We start from the raw sequence: 16,803 nt of genomic DNA, 5'->3' as shown, positions 1-16,803 counted from the left end.
TAACTTCTCTAGATCTGGTGATTAACTGTACCCCGCACCCACCTACCAGAGAATGAGTCTTCTGTCTCTGGGCATCGATCTGGTTTGTTGCAGAGCCGGTCTAGTTGGCTAGAGTTTCTTGAATGACCTAATCAGCTGGATATCTTACACAGTCCGGAGAGCTTCAGAAATCTTACATACTAGTGTCAGATGAGATATTGTTTTAGGACTTGGGGGACGTTGAGTGATATTTAATCAGGAACCACGGAGTGGAATTCATTTAAGTTTTGAATAGTCTGTCTTAGTCCTCATAGTATCTTCTGGGTTAAGGTAGTGCTCAAGAAAGCTGCGTTGAGTAAATGCTATTGTTGTATATTTGATATGCACGTGGAACTCACACTTGTTTATTTTCATGCCTGTGTACATAATAAAAGGAGGGGTTGCTTTTCTCATTTGCCATAGATGGCATGAAAATAATTTTTTTCCTTCCTTCCTTCCTTCCTTCTTTCCTTCTTTTTGAATGTTCATGATAAATACCAGCTCTCTTCTTGTTTTTTTTTTTTTTTTTTTTAAGACAAGGATTTAAAGTATGTGTTTGGAGAAACTATTGAAGGATTTGGCCCTAGGGTTTATACCATTTTCTACGGCTTTGGATGTTCATCAAGGGCTCCTGAACTGAAGCAAATATTTCATGATCAAATCCCACAATAATTGGGCCCACTGGTGGCCAGTGTATGGTACGAATGGGGTGGAAATGTTCCGAGTAGACCTCCTTTCATTTGGTGGTCATGTCTCAGTGTTTAGAAACTCACCCCTTTTCCAAGCAACCACAGTCATATGTCAGCTCTGTTCTATTGTTTTCTGGTTAAGATTCTCATCAGTAAGGCATATACAATATGAAATTTCGGGCTTCTAATTTCATAGCTAAGCCACTGTTTCTGTGGAATGCTCCAAAACAAAACAAAACAAAACAAAAAAAACAAAACCTTGTTATAATTGCATATGAGTGAAGGAAAATTAAGAACAAGGAGGCAGAGGACCTTCACACGAGGATGCTTGCCTCACCCCTACAGCAAGAAGGCTCCAAAGAAAGTTTTATCTTCTTTTGTGTAATCCACCAAAGAGATGTCACTGACGTTCACCATCAGCTTGTCCCCTTCCTGCAAGGAGAACATGGCCCCTAGGTAGATGGGTTGGAACCAGTTGCTGCCTACTTCGCACACTGACTTGGTCCCCATTAGGAGCTGGGTCGGTTCTGGGTAGCTGTCTGTTACCTTGGTAATGACTACGATGATGGAGTCTGGCTTGTTCGGTCGGCTCCCTTGGCGGATTTCACCACACTCAGATTTGGTCCCCCGGAATGTGACCTGGGAGTAAACAAAGTAGTCTCCCGACTCTGGGATCACCAGGAATTTATTTGTATAGTTCATCCGGTTCTTGGTAAAGGCCAAGCCGAGTTCATGTTCCCAGTGCAGAGCCGGAAACTGATTTTTCGAGGACTGCGTGGGACTTTGTCTGACAACTGCAAAGGCAAGAGAGAGGTTAAATTTGCTCGTGTCAGAACCTGTGGACTTTGCCAAAAAGAGTCTCCTGTTGTTTTCAGAGTAAAGTGATTGAATGAAACCAACAGCTAACGAGCTTCTTGAGGAGCAATGAGTGGAGGAGATATAAGCAGACACGTATTTTTGTTCAGAGAGTAGCATCTTAGGGATAAATGACTTTGCTTCTCTGAGTCCGAGTTTTCTTTCCTGATAGTTTAGAATTTTACCTGAGCTCTGGGATCCTGGGAAGTACTGGAGGTTAAGAAATCTTACTCTTTGGTGTTTCAGAAAACAGCCCACTGCGATAAACCTCTTCTCCAAATGACTTAAATGAAACCGATGGGTCCCCTTTCCCCTCCCTGGGTACCTCTGGCAAGACCGGACACCAGAATCTCCAAATCGCCATTCTCTGCCTCATAAATGATTAGCTGAACGGTACTGTCCTCGGTGATCCACGGGAACATAATGCTTGTCAACCAGACTTTGGTTCAGCTTCTCTCCTGCCTCCAGGCCCCCGAAGTTTGGCCTACCCTCTCCCGAGAATAGGCTGGCCTCTGGGTAAAGCATTTTCTGACGCTAAGAGGCCAACCTTTATCCCACTTCTTTCCTTGTTCTTTCTAGCTTTGTTCACTCTTTTCTGTAAAAGAAAACCCCTTTTAGCTTGACCTTCAGACACTCGCAGACAACCTGGCCAGCGCATTCTCCCTATTACCACTCATCATCCTCCTCTCTTGCACTGTGCACTAATCCTGTTGCAAAAGCTCTCTCCTTACTAGGTCAGGATTTGTTTTTCATTTGACATATCTTTCCTCTTTTTTTTTTTTAAAGATATAAAAATACCCATGGAAAGGATGAAAAGGGACGGTGTGTATAAAATTCCCAACTATTAGGAATACCCTCTAAACTGCATTCCCTTTCATTAGCCTTTTGTTTTAGACATACCTTACTGCAAAGAGAGGGCATTTTAGGGAATCAGGTGTAACCTGTAGCTCCCCTGCAATGATACTGTCCAAAGTTATTGAAATTCAGGTGGTGATTAACAAAAAATCAACATGCAGGACAGATATTGAAACCAGAGATCCAGAATATTTTGGAAATCTTTCTCTGATACCAAAATACAAGCTGATGTAATTGGCTTGTGGAGTGTAAGGGACCAGGGCTTGGGGCCACTTCAGCTCTATGGTGTGCAATGTTTTTAATCAGTGATGGAGGTCCCTTCTCTCTGAGTCTCGATTTCCTGTCTGTGAGCTGGAGATAAAGCCCCTTCCTAGTCTCATTTGGAAAATCAAGTGAATAGAAGAGACGTGGACATTTTTATCACGAGGCTGGCTATGGCAAGTACTCAACACATATTTACTTTCCCCAACTAAACCAGCATCTCTCATTTTGACAGACTAAAAAATAAGCCTATTTCACTGCATATATTTTTACATGTTCTTAATGTTTACATTGCTTACAAAGATACATTATATACTTGGACATATAAATGAGTGCTTTGATGAAGTATATGGATAGCAAAAAAAAAGTATATGGATAGAACCAAGCCATTGATTTCCAATAAGATAACATTCAGTAAAACTAATACATTTTAGGAAAATAAAAAGATATTTTAATTTTCTACGACTGCTTCAGAAGTCCATAGTGATCCCCGATATGTGCTATCAGCCACCGTTTGGGATAGGTTATCTTGAAGGAACTATTTAGCAACTTTCACACCCAGTGGCTCCCTAGAAACCTGGTTCCTGGATTTTTCTAAAGCATCTTTGCTGATGCTGACTAGACCCTGGCTTGTTTTGTACAGTGACACACGTTCAGAAGGCACGTGGTCTTTCTGGCCCCCACACTCAGCGGGCTTGGGAGAACTCTGTCACTTCTTTGCAAAATCTGTGAAAGGCATTTTTATTAATCACCCTTGATCATCTCCACCCCTTTGTGGGTGGTGCAGTAGATTTAAAAAAAAAAAATCCTCTGGGATGAGCAAACAACAACAAAAATTAATCTCTAGATAAAGTGAGTTTTATTGAACTGGTATGTGATTCGTTCTGTGTCAACGTGGCAGCAAGTGGGAGACAGGATGGGAAGTGGGTTGTAATGAAAACAGAGCAGGTCTAAGAGTCAGACTCGAATCTCAGCTCTTCCGAGTCATGTATGTGACTTGGGACAAGTGACTTGGCTTGCTGGGCTCATATGCCTGTTAATTAAGATCATGGTTGTAAAATGCCTCATACAGTGCCTGGTACACACGAGGAGCTCAGTAGAGCCTAGATTCCCTTCCCCAGGTCCCCCATTCAGTAGGAAGAGGGGTGATACCTCACACTCTGTTATTAGGATTTTCCTGCCCGGCTTGTTCAATCTCTCCCATTCTTAAAGGCAAGTGATAAGTGACTGGTGACTTGGTGTCTGTCTGGTCCTAGTTCTCACTCAGGACTCACCACAAACATTTTCCTCTTGGTCATATGTAAGTTACATGCCTTGGGTCTCAAGGATATTCCCCTGTGGGCCGCAAATTTTCCTAGAGGTCAGGAGAGTATGCTCGCTTTTAACTCCATGGTTTTTTAACGGGTATTTAACACATATGTGTGCACAGTCTCACTCTTCTCTCTGGAGTCTTAGATGCATATGCAATTTCAGGCATCAGATGCCAGAAATGTCAACACTAGGCTTGAGAAACTGGCCAGCTGGTTATATTCTGAGGCTGCTTTTAATCTCTCACATCAACAAAAATTCTTCACAAATGTCTCTCTGAATGCAAATGTCTAATCACTTCACCTTGAATGGGGTACAGAGGGACTCAATACATTTAACAACTCAAGGGGTCTTTCATCTTTGACCAGATTCAGAATTATGCAAATCACCATTGCAAATTCTGAATGACTGAGGGCGTGTGTGTGAACGAGAGAAAGAGAGAAAGGGAGAGGACTGATAGAATCTGAAAGAGAATGCCCAAGAGACATGGGCCTTTGGACCCCTTAAGGGAGGAAGACATCAAAAAACCCTCAACTGAGAGAAGAAGTCAGTTACCAAGGTGTGTAGTTTCCGGTTTGGAGCTACTAGAATGAGTTTTGGCAAACCCGCTGAAAGAAATCTTGGGTCCATGGCCCATACATGATCTCCTGGAAAACACACCAGGGAGAAATACCTGTCAGATGTGCCCTTGGCTTATCTCCACCAGCTCCGGTAGATGCATCTGTAAGGGAAGAAGAGATAGGCTTTGTGTGAGCCAGGGTGGCTGGAGAAAAGATGGTATGTTTGGACTTGTGTGGTGCCTGCAACTGGAGAGAAACATTCCTCCCCTTCAGCTTGGTCCATCGTGGATTGTTGTCTTTTTTTTTTTTAGGGACAGAGAAGCCTCAGGAGGAAGAGTCTTGGACACAAATGAATCTTGGCCCATAACTTAGGGCAAGTTTCCAACCTTCCCAAGACTGTTTTCTCATCTCAAAGATGGGCACATCCATTGCTATCATGAATGGAGAGCGCTCTCATCCCATGGTCTATGCTCAATGAACTCACATTGCTCTTTCCTCCCTGCTGCTGCTTCTGGGGAGGGGGGCAAACTGGCCTTTGGCCTTATTCAGGGTCCCTTTAGCGGTGTCCACTGAAGCATCTAGATGATTTAAGAAATGGGGTAGGGAGCAGGTAGGATTAGGCATTGTTCTAATACTTTTATAGGAATTAACTGATTCAATCCTGAGAAGGTAAGTACCATTATAATCAATTTATAGGTGAATAGCCTGAGATAGAGATAGGTGACATTATTTGCCCAAAGGCCATCACCTCCATAGACAAAGCACTTGGCCACAGTGCCATTTTGTCTTTTTAGTGACTGGGAAGCAAACTTACTTATCTTCTGGATTTTCATCCCTCTGAACCTCCCACATACCCAAACTACTAAATGTTCTGTTCCCCACAAGAAAAGGCAACAAATATGAGCATACTTACAAGCTCGCTGATGTGAAGATCCAAATTCTAGTCCTTTTGAAGTCTGTTGGAAAAGAAAGATATTATTCAGCCTACCTGTGGTCCTTTTGTCACTCAACCCCACAGCTGCACATAACAAGGGCATGATTAAGATGCTGCTGCTACCCAACCGGGGCACTCTGAGATGACAGACATGGCAATGAGAATATTCATTGGAGGGGAATCTTGCACCCAAGCACTCCCCTTTCCTCCTTCAGCACCCCAATGACCTTCTCTCTTCTACACTTGTCTTGGAAGCTCAACTGTGAATTTCTGTCCTAAGAGCCTTCCCTGTTCTCTTCTAGGATGCTCTGACATCTGTCACTGCTTCTATTATTTGAACAAATGACGGCACTTGCTTTATTTTCTTTTTTTCCATCATGATTTAAAATTAGAACTATTTTTTAAAAAAGTGATACAGAAAAAGAAATAAGGGCTCTGTTCTCCTTCCCACCAGCCCCTTGTCTCTGTGCATTACATGGAGACATGTCCATTTTTGCAATCCTAGCTTGTGAAGCATTTCAGATACCACACAGGAGTGGAAGAGTAATTGCTTTGGAGACAGACAGACCAGAATTTGAGTCCTGCCATCACCATTTATCAACAATATGATCTTGAGCAAGACACGTTTCCTCTCTGAGCTCTGGTGCCCTCATTTGAAAAATGGGAAAAATAACATCCCTAACCTCAGATAACCCCTGGGTTTGAGATAAGGATCCAATCAGATGGATGAGTCAGGGCAAAGAACGCATAAGAAATGAAGGAATTACTGTGTTTGAACACAAAAGCTTAGCAAAGCTAAGTCCTTTGCTTAGGGATAAAATCACCACCTTACATTTTACCATTTCCAAGAAAACCTTCTCTGATATGATATTGATTCAACTCAGAAGGTTCTGATTGGGTCCTTGTAACTACATAGTTCCCACAGACAGGGATCCTCGTGTGACCAGTTCTATATCTTAGAGCCTGTGTGTGCGTGTGAGATCGTACTTGTGAATAAGGAATTGTGTGTCCATGTGGGTATGACAGCAGACAGCTCCAGCAGTGGGGGAGGGAGAAGCTGATGTGTTTTGTATGTCTACATGTGTCTTCTGGGGTGGTGCTGTGTGCATGGCCTTCTCTACACATGTCTGTGTGGTCATGTGGGTGTAGCTATGTCATTGCTTAGCAGGACCATGAGCAGGACCATGAGCGGTTGCAGTGATCTCATTAGAGCCCAGATAGCCAGGCTCTTTTTAGTCCCAAGCCATGCTACCTAACCTCCACTGGAAGACTTCTTGAGGGCAGAGATCTTGTCTTTGAACAACAAACCCCATTATCTTTCCATCGCCTACATCCTAATTCTGTGAATGGCTGGGCAACTGCTTGCCTTCAGTTTCCAGGCTTGAAACTTGCTTCTTTCTTCTCCCACAAACCCAAACTTCATTTCTATTTTGCAATTTTTCTCATTCATGCCTCCTTCCCCCTCTCCCGCTCTCATAGGCCTCAGCACACTCTTCTCCTGGATTTTTCCCATCAGTCTCTTCACTGGTCCTTTAGCATCTGGTTCTCCTTGTCTTGAAATCTCCTCGCCTGCTCTCAGAGTGCTTTTTCTAAAGCATCACTCTATGGGGACACAATTCTGTCCATAAACCTTCAATGGCTCACCATGGCCTTCTAGACAGAGGCCCAAATACCTATCTTGGCATTCAAGGTCCCAGCTGACCACCCCATTCTTGTTACCCACTATCTCTTCCTCTCTGGGTACTCTGTGCTGCACCATGAGAACCCCAGAATGATTCGAAGGACTTGGAAGATGCAGGAAGTGTAGCTACTATCTGTTGAACCAGGAGGGGCGCCATGCTCTGCTACGCTTTTCGCATGCATCATCTCCTTCAGCTTTGTGACGACTCTTAAGGTAGCTGCTATTCATACTCTTATATTGGAAAGGGAGCCCAGTCAGGTTAAGTAACTTGCCCAGTGTCCCACAGCTGGAAAGTGGAGAAATAGGATTTGAACCCAGGCCAGTCCACTCTAGACTCCATGGCTCTAAGCCACTGCGTCCTCTCACTTCCGGATCAGCTCCCCCTCCAGTGAGGTAGATGGACGAGTATCGGCAGCTTCATGCACCGTGACAGCAGGGGAAACACAGAGCTCAGAAAACAAGAACCCAGCCCAGAAGTGGGGGAATCAGGGGAAATTACCTCTGAAGTGAGTCTTACAGGTCCCACAGGTATTAGCCAGGTGATAAAATGTAATGACCCTTCCAGACAAGGCTAATAACTTGTGCAAGAGTATGAAGGCCCAACAAAGCATGGAAGCAGCTGGGAAACTACAAGGATTTCTGCTGCCATGTGAACCCATATATACATTCAGCATAGTGTTGTGAATACAGTTGCATTGGAAAACCTAAACCCAATTGATGTGACTACTTGTCCTGCATCAATAACTTCAATGGGCTTTGGGGATGGGGTGGGGTGCAGAAGCAGCCTAGAAATGAGCTTATTCTGTAGACTGTTTCCTTATTTGCTGTTATCAGAGCTGATAAAAACAAAACAGAACAAAACAAAACAAAAAGTGGTCTTTGGCGAGGCTGAAAACTGAAGGGGAAGAATTGGGGAAAGCATGGTTGAATCCTCTCGTGTCTGAAATGGTACTGTCCCAGCCGGCCTTTGGCTTCATTTAGTACTCTGCTGAGAAATCTTCTTGAACATCTGTTTATTTTTGTCTAAGCAGATACTCAGCTAAGAGACGGGAGCATTCCCTTCGGCTCAGAGTCTCCCTGTCTCTGAGCATGTATCTGCGACGTGAACACATTTCCCTCTGCTGGATTTCTGTAACTTGGGCACACAGTTATCTTCATGTGTAGTTGGATGTGTACACATTTTAGTTGCCTAGAGTCTGCTATTCCTCTGGAGCCTGTGATAGTGCCCAACAGCAGGTGCTGAAGACCTCAACAGTCCAAGAGTCCCCAAGAACAGCAGCTGGGACTCTCTTTCCAAGAACATCGACAACCTTCCCCTGCTGCTTATCTTAATAATACCTCTTCGTGGGAGGAAGATTTTTGTGATGGGAAGCAAGAACGAATGAAGAGGAGATCTGAGACGAAGAAATAGTTAGTAGCTTATTTGGGGGAAGGCTTCTACATTTGAGCTGGGTCAATGCCCTCTCTTGTTGGCAACAAAGCTTTTCACTTTCTAGTACAATCCAAGCTGCCTCTGGGCAATGATGTGGTTTGTCTCTTGCTCACCAACAGATTTCTGGTACCTCAGACAGTGCCTGACACTTCTGCCAGATTATCCAACCAGCAAAATATGCTGATGTTTAGGTGTCAGAAAGACAGGTAGAAAAGAGAGCCAGAAGGTGGAAGTGGGTTTGACCTCAGTGACTTTTACCTGAGTTTGGCAATCAAAAAAAAAAAAAAGAGACCTTTTAATATTAGAATACATGCCAAGTGTTGAGTTCTTGTTTAAATTTAAAAAAATTAAAACTTAATATGGCCATAATCTTTTAGTTACTGGCGCCTCCAAGTTTTTCATCAGGCTTTGGTTGGTCATGGCTCCAGAGATGTTTCTGGAAGGTTGCAAGCTTTGGCCAGGAGTCAGAGTCAGAAAAGGCAAACATGTTTGCCCATGTGGATTTGTATTAGTAGAACAGCGGGGTGCCTGTGGCTACCAGCCCAAGCGAAGCAAGCCGGTGCTTTCTACCCCTTAGTTTCTATAGGTCAGGGGATTTTTCACTCTTGTTTGAGTTTCTTTCTTTTTTTTCTTCTCACTTTTTTTTTGGGGGGGGGTATGCTGATTGGCAACCTCTGACACATTTTTGGAATTACTCTAATAATTCAACCGGAGAAGGAAAAGATGGAGGAGGGGAGACTGCTATCCAGTCTCATGCTCCCCGAGTGCCAGGTCTTATACCGGGGTTTATGTCTACCACTCCAATTACTCTCAAAGGAGGGCATCACCTTTTTAGAGGCTTTGTAAGCCAAAGGTCAAAGAGTAAATGGAGGGTCTGGGATCTGAAACTTCAGACCAAGGGCAGACCTCGGTGTTGTATCAGGAGCCCCATAAACTTCAGCTGAGTACACACCATGGACCATGGAGCCTGAAGCAAGATGATCTTTGAGTTCCTCTTATTGGCATTTCCCCGGAAACAAATCCCTTGAGTGTATTTTAACTAACAACCCATTTGGCCTTTCACCCATGTCCCATACCCACCATCTAGTATATTCGTAAACAGGAAGAGAGATCCATTTCTTTGTGTCATAAATGCCGCAATTGCAAAAACATCAATGTTTTATGACCCATAACACCCTCCCAGCACTTCTAGGAGAAATACACAGACCATTCATTGCCTCCTCGGTTTTGCCTTTCACTTTTCTCTGTTTGTACTTGTGCAAGTATAAATCCAATCTGGAAATGTTTTATTCCAGGACCTTTTCGATTCATTACCCTCCCCAGTGCACTGGACAGGGCTTCACACCCAACATTCAGAGGGGTGCAGCACTAAGAACCTCTCTGGGTGGTGTTGGCAGGTGAGCAATTGTGGGAATCTCAGCGTTAGGGTTTCCTAGCAATCTGACTTTGTCACCTAGCCTCGGTGAGACTCAGTCTCCTCATCACTGAAGGCAGGCATCATTCTTCCCTGCCGGGAGCATCCTGATGCCTGAGGAAGCCCACACAGACAGTGGATATCCAATTCACTTTCCATCTTTCTTTGGGCTCAGTCAACATTGTGTTGCATGTTGTTGGTTCTGCATAAGTTCCCTTTGGTTTCACCACTTCGGTGGTATACAGAAGCCATCCTTGGGTCTCTCTATGACCGGTGGCAGGTTTGGATCCAATAGGAGCTCTGGATGGCTTCATCCTTCTCCCATCAGAAGAGGCTTCCTCCATCTATGGCTGGCTTCTGTCTGCTCCTTCCAGTGCAAAGGGCTTGAGGGAATGGAATGTGCCCTCCATCCATCTCAAATTCCACCCTTGTTACTGCAGTCAGTGGCTGGGCCTCATTAAGGAGACCAGGCTAGGAGAAGACCTCTTACAGGTGGACAGCATGTGGTGTGTCTGGTGAGGACCTAAGAGCCCCCAGTGCTGGGCATGGAGTAACGTTGTGCTTATTTATTTATATGTTTCTTAGAGAGGAAGAGAGGAGAAGAGGGGCAGAGGGAGAGGGGGAGAGAGAGAATCTTAAGCAAGTTCCACATCGAGCATGGAGCCTGAGGCAGGGCTTGATCTCATGGCCCTAAGATCATGACCTGAGCTGAAATCAAGAGTTAGATGCTTAACTGCCTGAGTCACCTGGGAGTCTCATGTGTGTGTTTATTTTAACAGGTGAATGAATGGATCCCAGAGTCATCAGCTCAGAGATGTAACAGATGTTGGGATTCATGCCCATGGTGGGCTCACCCTGCCCTCACACCCCTTCACTAGTTCCAGTCTTCCTGCCCTTTACCTCCAGCCTGACCTTCAGGGTGAGCGGGCTCCTCTGCCTGGTGTGTCAGGACCTGCAGAGGCTAGAGCCAGGGCAAAGCCACCGAGGGCTCCGGGTGTTGCAATTTCCAAAGCACTTTTATCTCAGCCATCTGTTTGTTTTCTCTAGACAATCCTGGAAAGGGATTGTCAGAACTGTCCCCATTTCCAAAGAGGAAACAGCCTGAGTGAGACAAAAAGGTTCACACCCAAGATGGAGTAAGCAGGGAAATCGTGTCTGTTGAACATCTACTTCATGGCAAAAGCTTGCCGACATCATCTTGCAGAATGCTTAGCACGGGGCTAGGAAGAAAGTGGGTTCACCTCTCCCTTTGACCAATGGGGAACAGATGGCTTAAGGAGGTCAGGTACCTTGTGTATCCCTTGCTCTCTCTCTTTTGCCACCCAGCTAACACTTAGTGAGTGCCTTCTGTGTGCCAGGGACAGCAAGGTGACCCCAGGGGAGGAAAGAGACTCGCATTTCTTGAGCACTTACTATGTGACAGGCACTTTTTAGGAAATCCTTCTTAGATGCTCCTGACTACCCCAAGAAGTGAAGGATTTGCTGGGTTAACACCACAGGCAGACCAGCACAGTGGGCTTTGGAGGACTATTTGAATCCCATTGTCACACTCAGTGTGACTTTAGGCCCATGGCTTGGCTTTCTAAGCTGCAGCTCATTACCTCTAAAATGGAGATAATAGTGGCACTTTCCTCATTGTGTGATTTCAAGGACTAACCCAGATGATGTGTTTTGTGATAACAGCAAATGTTTCACACAGGCATATATGCCAGATACCAGGCAAAGGGCTTATGGGCACGATCTCATTTAGTCTTCCAAAAACCTTAGGTACGAAGATGCTTAGACCGGTGTCTGGTGTCTAATAAGTTATTATTATAAGGTCAGCCTTCATCCCTCTGTAGCCTCAGCTGGCATCCCTATGGGGTCCTGTTGTTCTGGATGGAGACTGGGGTGGGGGTAGGGGACTCAGGGGCAGGTGCGCAGGGGAGAGGTGAGCAGGGATCAAGAACTAGGAGCCTTGCAGGGATTTTCAGGAAGAGGTGGAAGGGAGATTGCAGGGAAGCAAGGAGAATCTGGGGTGAGCATGTGGGGATTCCAGAAGCAGCACTGCAAGGGAAGGACAGAGACGGAGGTGCAGTCCAAGGAAGTTGTGTCTCATGACCCCCCTCCCCACCAAGGTGCTGCACAGTACTGGGGGCCTGCTCTGTGCATTATGTCATGCCTGGACTACAGACCCTGTGTGAGCCAGGGCAGTGCGTGGGGAAGATGCAGCCTGGTCTCCAGGCACCTGTAAGCCAGAATGGGGCCCACACACCCAGCCTGAGAGCAAGGGAAGCCACTAAGGGCCCAAAGAAGGCTCAGGCCATGGTCCAACGCAGCTGGGTAAAGAATGGATTGGAGTGTAGGTTGTTGATACAAGACCAAGGTGGAGAAGGAGGGAGGGAGATAGCTGGTAAATACCAGAGACCAAGAAAGGCCCTCCCGTGCTCAAACCTGCTCTCTGGCCCAGTGATGGCAGATTCCAGAGCAGGTGGAGAAGTTATGGAGTACGATGTCATGTCCATGAGCAGGGAAGTTCCTCAATCATAATAATGATAATTGCTACCATTTACTAATTTCCTACCTTCTGCCAGACACTTTAAATACTTCATTTCTAAGTATTCCTTTTCATACATAAGGAACCTGAGGAGCAGGGAGGTTATGTAACATGACTAAGAAGTGGCTAGGCCAGGTTTCAAACTGATTTTTCCAACACGTGACTTTACCTGACATTCCCCAGGAGTCCAATGATCCTAAAACATTTTACTATCTCTTTCTCTCTCTCTGCTTTTTTTTTTTTTTTTTTTTGGTAGATGTAACATACACATTTTGTACAAAGGAGGCTAAGTTTAAAAATGTCTCTCTCTTTTACCTGTCACCCAGGTCCCCAAACTAGATGCTGGCAAAGCAACCAATCTCTTGTCTTTTCCTGAGATAGTCTATGCATTTAAAAACATATTCATAAATGTGAAATATTATAGGTATATATATGTAGGTATGCATACATATATATAAAAGGAATATCTCCAATTCTATATACTGTTATGTACCTTTCCCTTCCCCACTTAATAACATATTTTTGAGAAATTCTCCATCCTTACCTACAGAGATGCATCATTTTTTTTTTTTTTAGAAACAATATCGGCCACAGTTTTCACTGCATGGAGATATTTAATTGGCTGTATTTAATTGATGCCATATTTACGGACACTTCCCGTAAAGGTAGTTCTCCCAAACCTTTTCAAATCTGATTTTGATCTCTGCTCTGCAAGCTTACCTGGGTAAGGATTTTGTCGCATCGAGTATTTCCTTACACAACCCCTGGAGGAAGTGCCCAGGTTAAAACTGATATATTTTGGACAGTTCTTTTAACTGTTTTGGTTGGTGCTGATAAAAACCTGGAACATTCCTACACCAGTCACTGTTGCTTTTTGGTAGTAGTTGCCTGACGCCTGGTGTAACCATGAAGAGTATGCCTTAGGAGCCGGCTGTGTAACTCTCCCCATGTTCCTGTCCGACAAGCTGCTCCTGCACTTGTCTTAGCACTGCCAGGGAGTTAACGTTAGCATCCTCTTTCAGTAGAAAAGGAAACAGGTTCAAAAAATTGAAACCACATGGCTATTTTTACCCAGCCCGAGGTGGCTGAGCTGGGATTCAAATTCAATGTCTACAAGCCACGATACCTTAGTTATGCCCACTCACGCTGTCCTTGGTGACTTAGCTTCCCTTCCTGAATCCTATCTTCCATCTTTTCTGAGCTGGTTATTCTCTGTTTGCCCACGGGAACCTCTCTTTGACCTTCTCGGCCCTGCCCTATGTCTCCTGAGTCTGGTTTCTGGGCACAGCTTGCCTCTTGGTTTTTGAGCTTGACTTCCAGTCTGGCCAGGGGGATGAGAGGCAGGGAACAGAGCATGGCCAGTTCTCCCATCCTTCTTCCTGCTTCCTCCCTGCTGTTTGGCAGGCAGGCTAGCCCTCTCCTATGTTTTCCTTCTCCTTGGGTTCCCCTAAAACTGCTCCCTCCATCTGGCCCTTCAGGCTAAGAGGCAATGACTGGCTTCCCACCATTGCTAACCCCAGGATGCTTTCAGCTCTTCGGTTTCCTTTTATCTGCCTACATCTCAGCAAGCAGACTCTTCTTTAACTTTTTTCAAACTCTTTACACATTCTTCTTTGAACTCTCTTGTTTGAGTGGGCCAGGTGTTTCTTTTCAGGACTCTTGATTGCTCCACACGACCCCGCCTCACCCCTATTTCCCTTTCTTCTTTTCTGATGACTGAGAAGTTCTCCAGTCTGGCCGAGCCACCACACTAACCTCTGCGTTTCCGCTCCCCAGAGAGATCAATTGAAGGGTCACAGAATGCACTATTAGCCTTTGTATTTCTTGAGTAGCTATGAGAGAACAGGCACTTATGGCTTTCCTTGTGGGGCTTCCTATCTGGTGACAGCCTTAATCTCCTACTCTCTTTCTGACAGGACAAATCACTGGCTCCTTTAGACCATGGCATCCCCCTACGAAGTGGTGGTGATGGTTTCCAGGTGCTTCCAGAGCCTGATGGTCTTATAGATCAAGAAAGGAGTTTTTTTTTATGGCATCGGCCGAAATGGGGGATTTCAATACCACATTTTAGGCAGAGGCACTGTTTCCCTCTAGAACCCAGGAAAGTTCAGGTTAGTCGAGGCCACTCAATGCTTTGTTCAAGAACAACAGTCTCTTTCTGGCTAAAGCGCAGAGTCCCAGAACACCAACTAGACACTGTGGTTGGACTTGGTAGAAATCAGGTCCATGGTGGCCTAGAGGTCACAGCCCGACTTGCCATGCCTTGAATTTCTTCTCTAACATGAATGGCATTTCTGGGCTGTCTGACTAGTTCTGTTTTCTGAATGATGGCATGTGGCCATGGTCACTGCCGCCAGAATCAAGGTCTGTTTGCTGACCCTGAGGGGGTGTGGAGAATTACACATCAGCCACGGCTTGCGGCTTGCTTGCTCTCTCCTGGTGTTTCTGCTCTGAAGACAGCCAGCATTGCTTAGGAGACAGGTTTCCTGGTAGACCAATTGGAAAGTCTGTTTTCTCCTCTGGAATTTAATACTTTGGACTCACATGAAATCTGTTATCACAGACCATGCAGGGGTGTGTGTGTGTGTGTGTGTGTGTGTGTGTGTTATTTGAATGGCACTGTCTTCAGTCTTTAAGATTTTTGAAGTTCCTATAGGTTTCCCTTGATACCTATATCCCCCCACTTGGCACCATTATTCTCTCTAGAGATTATATTCATTTTTTAATTAACATATAATGTATTATTTGTTTCAGGGGTACAGGTCTGTGAATTGCCAGGTTTACACACTTCACAGCACTCACCATAGCACATACCCTCCTCCCCTCCAGCAACCCTCAGTTTGTTTCCTGAGGTTACGAGTCTCTTATGACTTGTCCTTATATTCATTTTTGACTAAACTCCTCTACCCCAAGCCCCCAGCAAGATATGAAGATAGATAACCAGGCAAGAGGGTCTTTCTTGAACACTGAAAGAGAATATTTCTAAATCCAAGAAAGGGTGTTTATTAAATAAATTATAGCACATGCATATATAGGACTGTAACACAACCATCTATATTATCATGCTGCTTTGAATTTACTAACCACAAATAAAATGATAACAAGTTTGGAGTTTCAAAATAATTTCATCTTATTAAAAAATATAGACTCATATACCCCAAAGTGTCAGTGGTGGTCACTTCTCTGCTGTTGTGGCTAATGATAATTATCTTCTTTTCCTTTTCTGTGTTTTCTAACTTTCTTTGATGACACATGTTAGTTATGCAATTTAAGGAGGTTTTTTTTTTTTTTTTTTTAAAGAAAAAGAATGTTCCCAGATTATCAGTTCAAGATGATTATAATTATCTAAAAATATATTATTGGAGATTGTTCCCATATAAATATAAAGGGGGCACAATTCATCCCCTGGAATTACTGAGGATAAAAACCAAATGGGACCTCTCCAGCCCTCACAGTCTGCTTCCTTTGCATGGGTAAGCAGGGAGTGAGGTAGGTCAAGGGCGACTGTCTAGAGCTGTCGTGCCTGCTAGGTGTCTGTAGTGGGTCCATGGAACCCTGGGTCAGTGCTTACCTGGAACACACAGGCATCTCCTTGGGCCCGGAGCTGGCCCACGAGTAGGTAGGTGGTAAGTCCTGCCAGGATGGGGAGCGACACCAGGCAGCAGGTGAGGGCCCAGTGTGCGCTGCTCCTGGCTGCCAGCCTGGCTCTGGCTTTGGGTGTGCAGCTGCCCTCGTCGGGCAGCATTTCCACACTGGCCGTTTCCCCGAAGCCCAGCCCCAGATTCTCTGCCATCCTCCTGCTGGTCCAGAGACGGCTCTGTCCAGAGACGGCTCTGACTCCCCCTGGGCAGAGAGACCCTCCATTAAATAGGAGGCAAGCTCTCACAGTGGGTGCATTAATCACTGCCTACTCCTCCCCCTGGCCTCTCCCCTCCCCCTCCACAACACACTGGGCCCCGCCCCACTAGGGAATGCACCGCCTACAACAGAAACCAAGTTTGGTTTAGGAAAAAAAAAAAGAAGAAGAAGAAGAAAGCTTTCCCAAGCGTATTTATATACAGTGTGCTCATGTGCTCCTTCCTTCGTTTACAGAAGGAAGTTAGGAAAGTCCCTGGAGGAGGAGAAAAAGAATCCATCAAGTCAGTGGGCAGGGCAAATGAAAATATAGCTGTCCCTGCCCTGGAGGCCTGCCAGCCAAGCCGGTCTGGGGAGTGTGCTGCTTCTGGAAGTGAAAGTGAAGGATGGGGAGGTGTGTGGTGT

The 16,803-nt window shown here is 45.2% G+C and overlaps 1 protein-coding gene across 1 annotated transcript; it reads right to left on the bottom strand.

Moving 5' to 3' along the window:
• Positions 1-524: 524 nt before the first annotated feature.
• On the bottom strand, positions 525-16,462 carry TNFSF15 (TNF superfamily member 15). Its single transcript, XM_059142580.1, has 4 exons — positions 16,115-16,462; positions 5,460-5,502; positions 4,660-4,707; positions 525-1,501 (listed from the first exon to the last, which is right to left on the bottom strand). The coding sequence occupies exons 1-4, from the start codon at positions 16,334-16,336 to the stop codon at positions 1,047-1,049; spliced, it is 768 nt and encodes a 255-aa protein (XP_058998563.1). The 5' UTR covers positions 16,337-16,462; the 3' UTR covers positions 525-1,046.
• Positions 16,463-16,803: the final 341 nt, after the last annotated feature.

The sequence above is a fragment of the Mustela lutreola genome, chromosome 12, assembly GCF_030435805.1.
Source record: "Mustela lutreola isolate mMusLut2 chromosome 12, mMusLut2.pri, whole genome shotgun sequence".
In the NCBI taxonomy this organism is placed as follows: Eukaryota; Metazoa; Chordata; class Mammalia; order Carnivora; family Mustelidae; genus Mustela; species Mustela lutreola.
The sequence above is the reverse complement of the archived record's forward strand: the minus strand, read 5'-3'. Positions and strand labels throughout refer to the sequence as shown.

Coding starts and splice junctions, on each gene's coding strand:
- TNFSF15 (XM_059142580.1), bottom strand. CDS start 16,336: ATGGCAGAGAATCTGGGGCTGGGCTTCGGGGAAACGGCCAGTGTGGAA. Junction 4,708..5,459: donor ATCTTCACATCAGCGAGCTT/GTAAGTATGCTC, acceptor CTTCCCTTACAG/ATGCATCTACCGGAGCTGGT. Junction 1,502..4,659: donor GCCAAGGGCACATCTGACAG/GTATTTCTCCCT, acceptor TTGCCTTTGCAG/TTGTCAGACAAAGTCCCACG.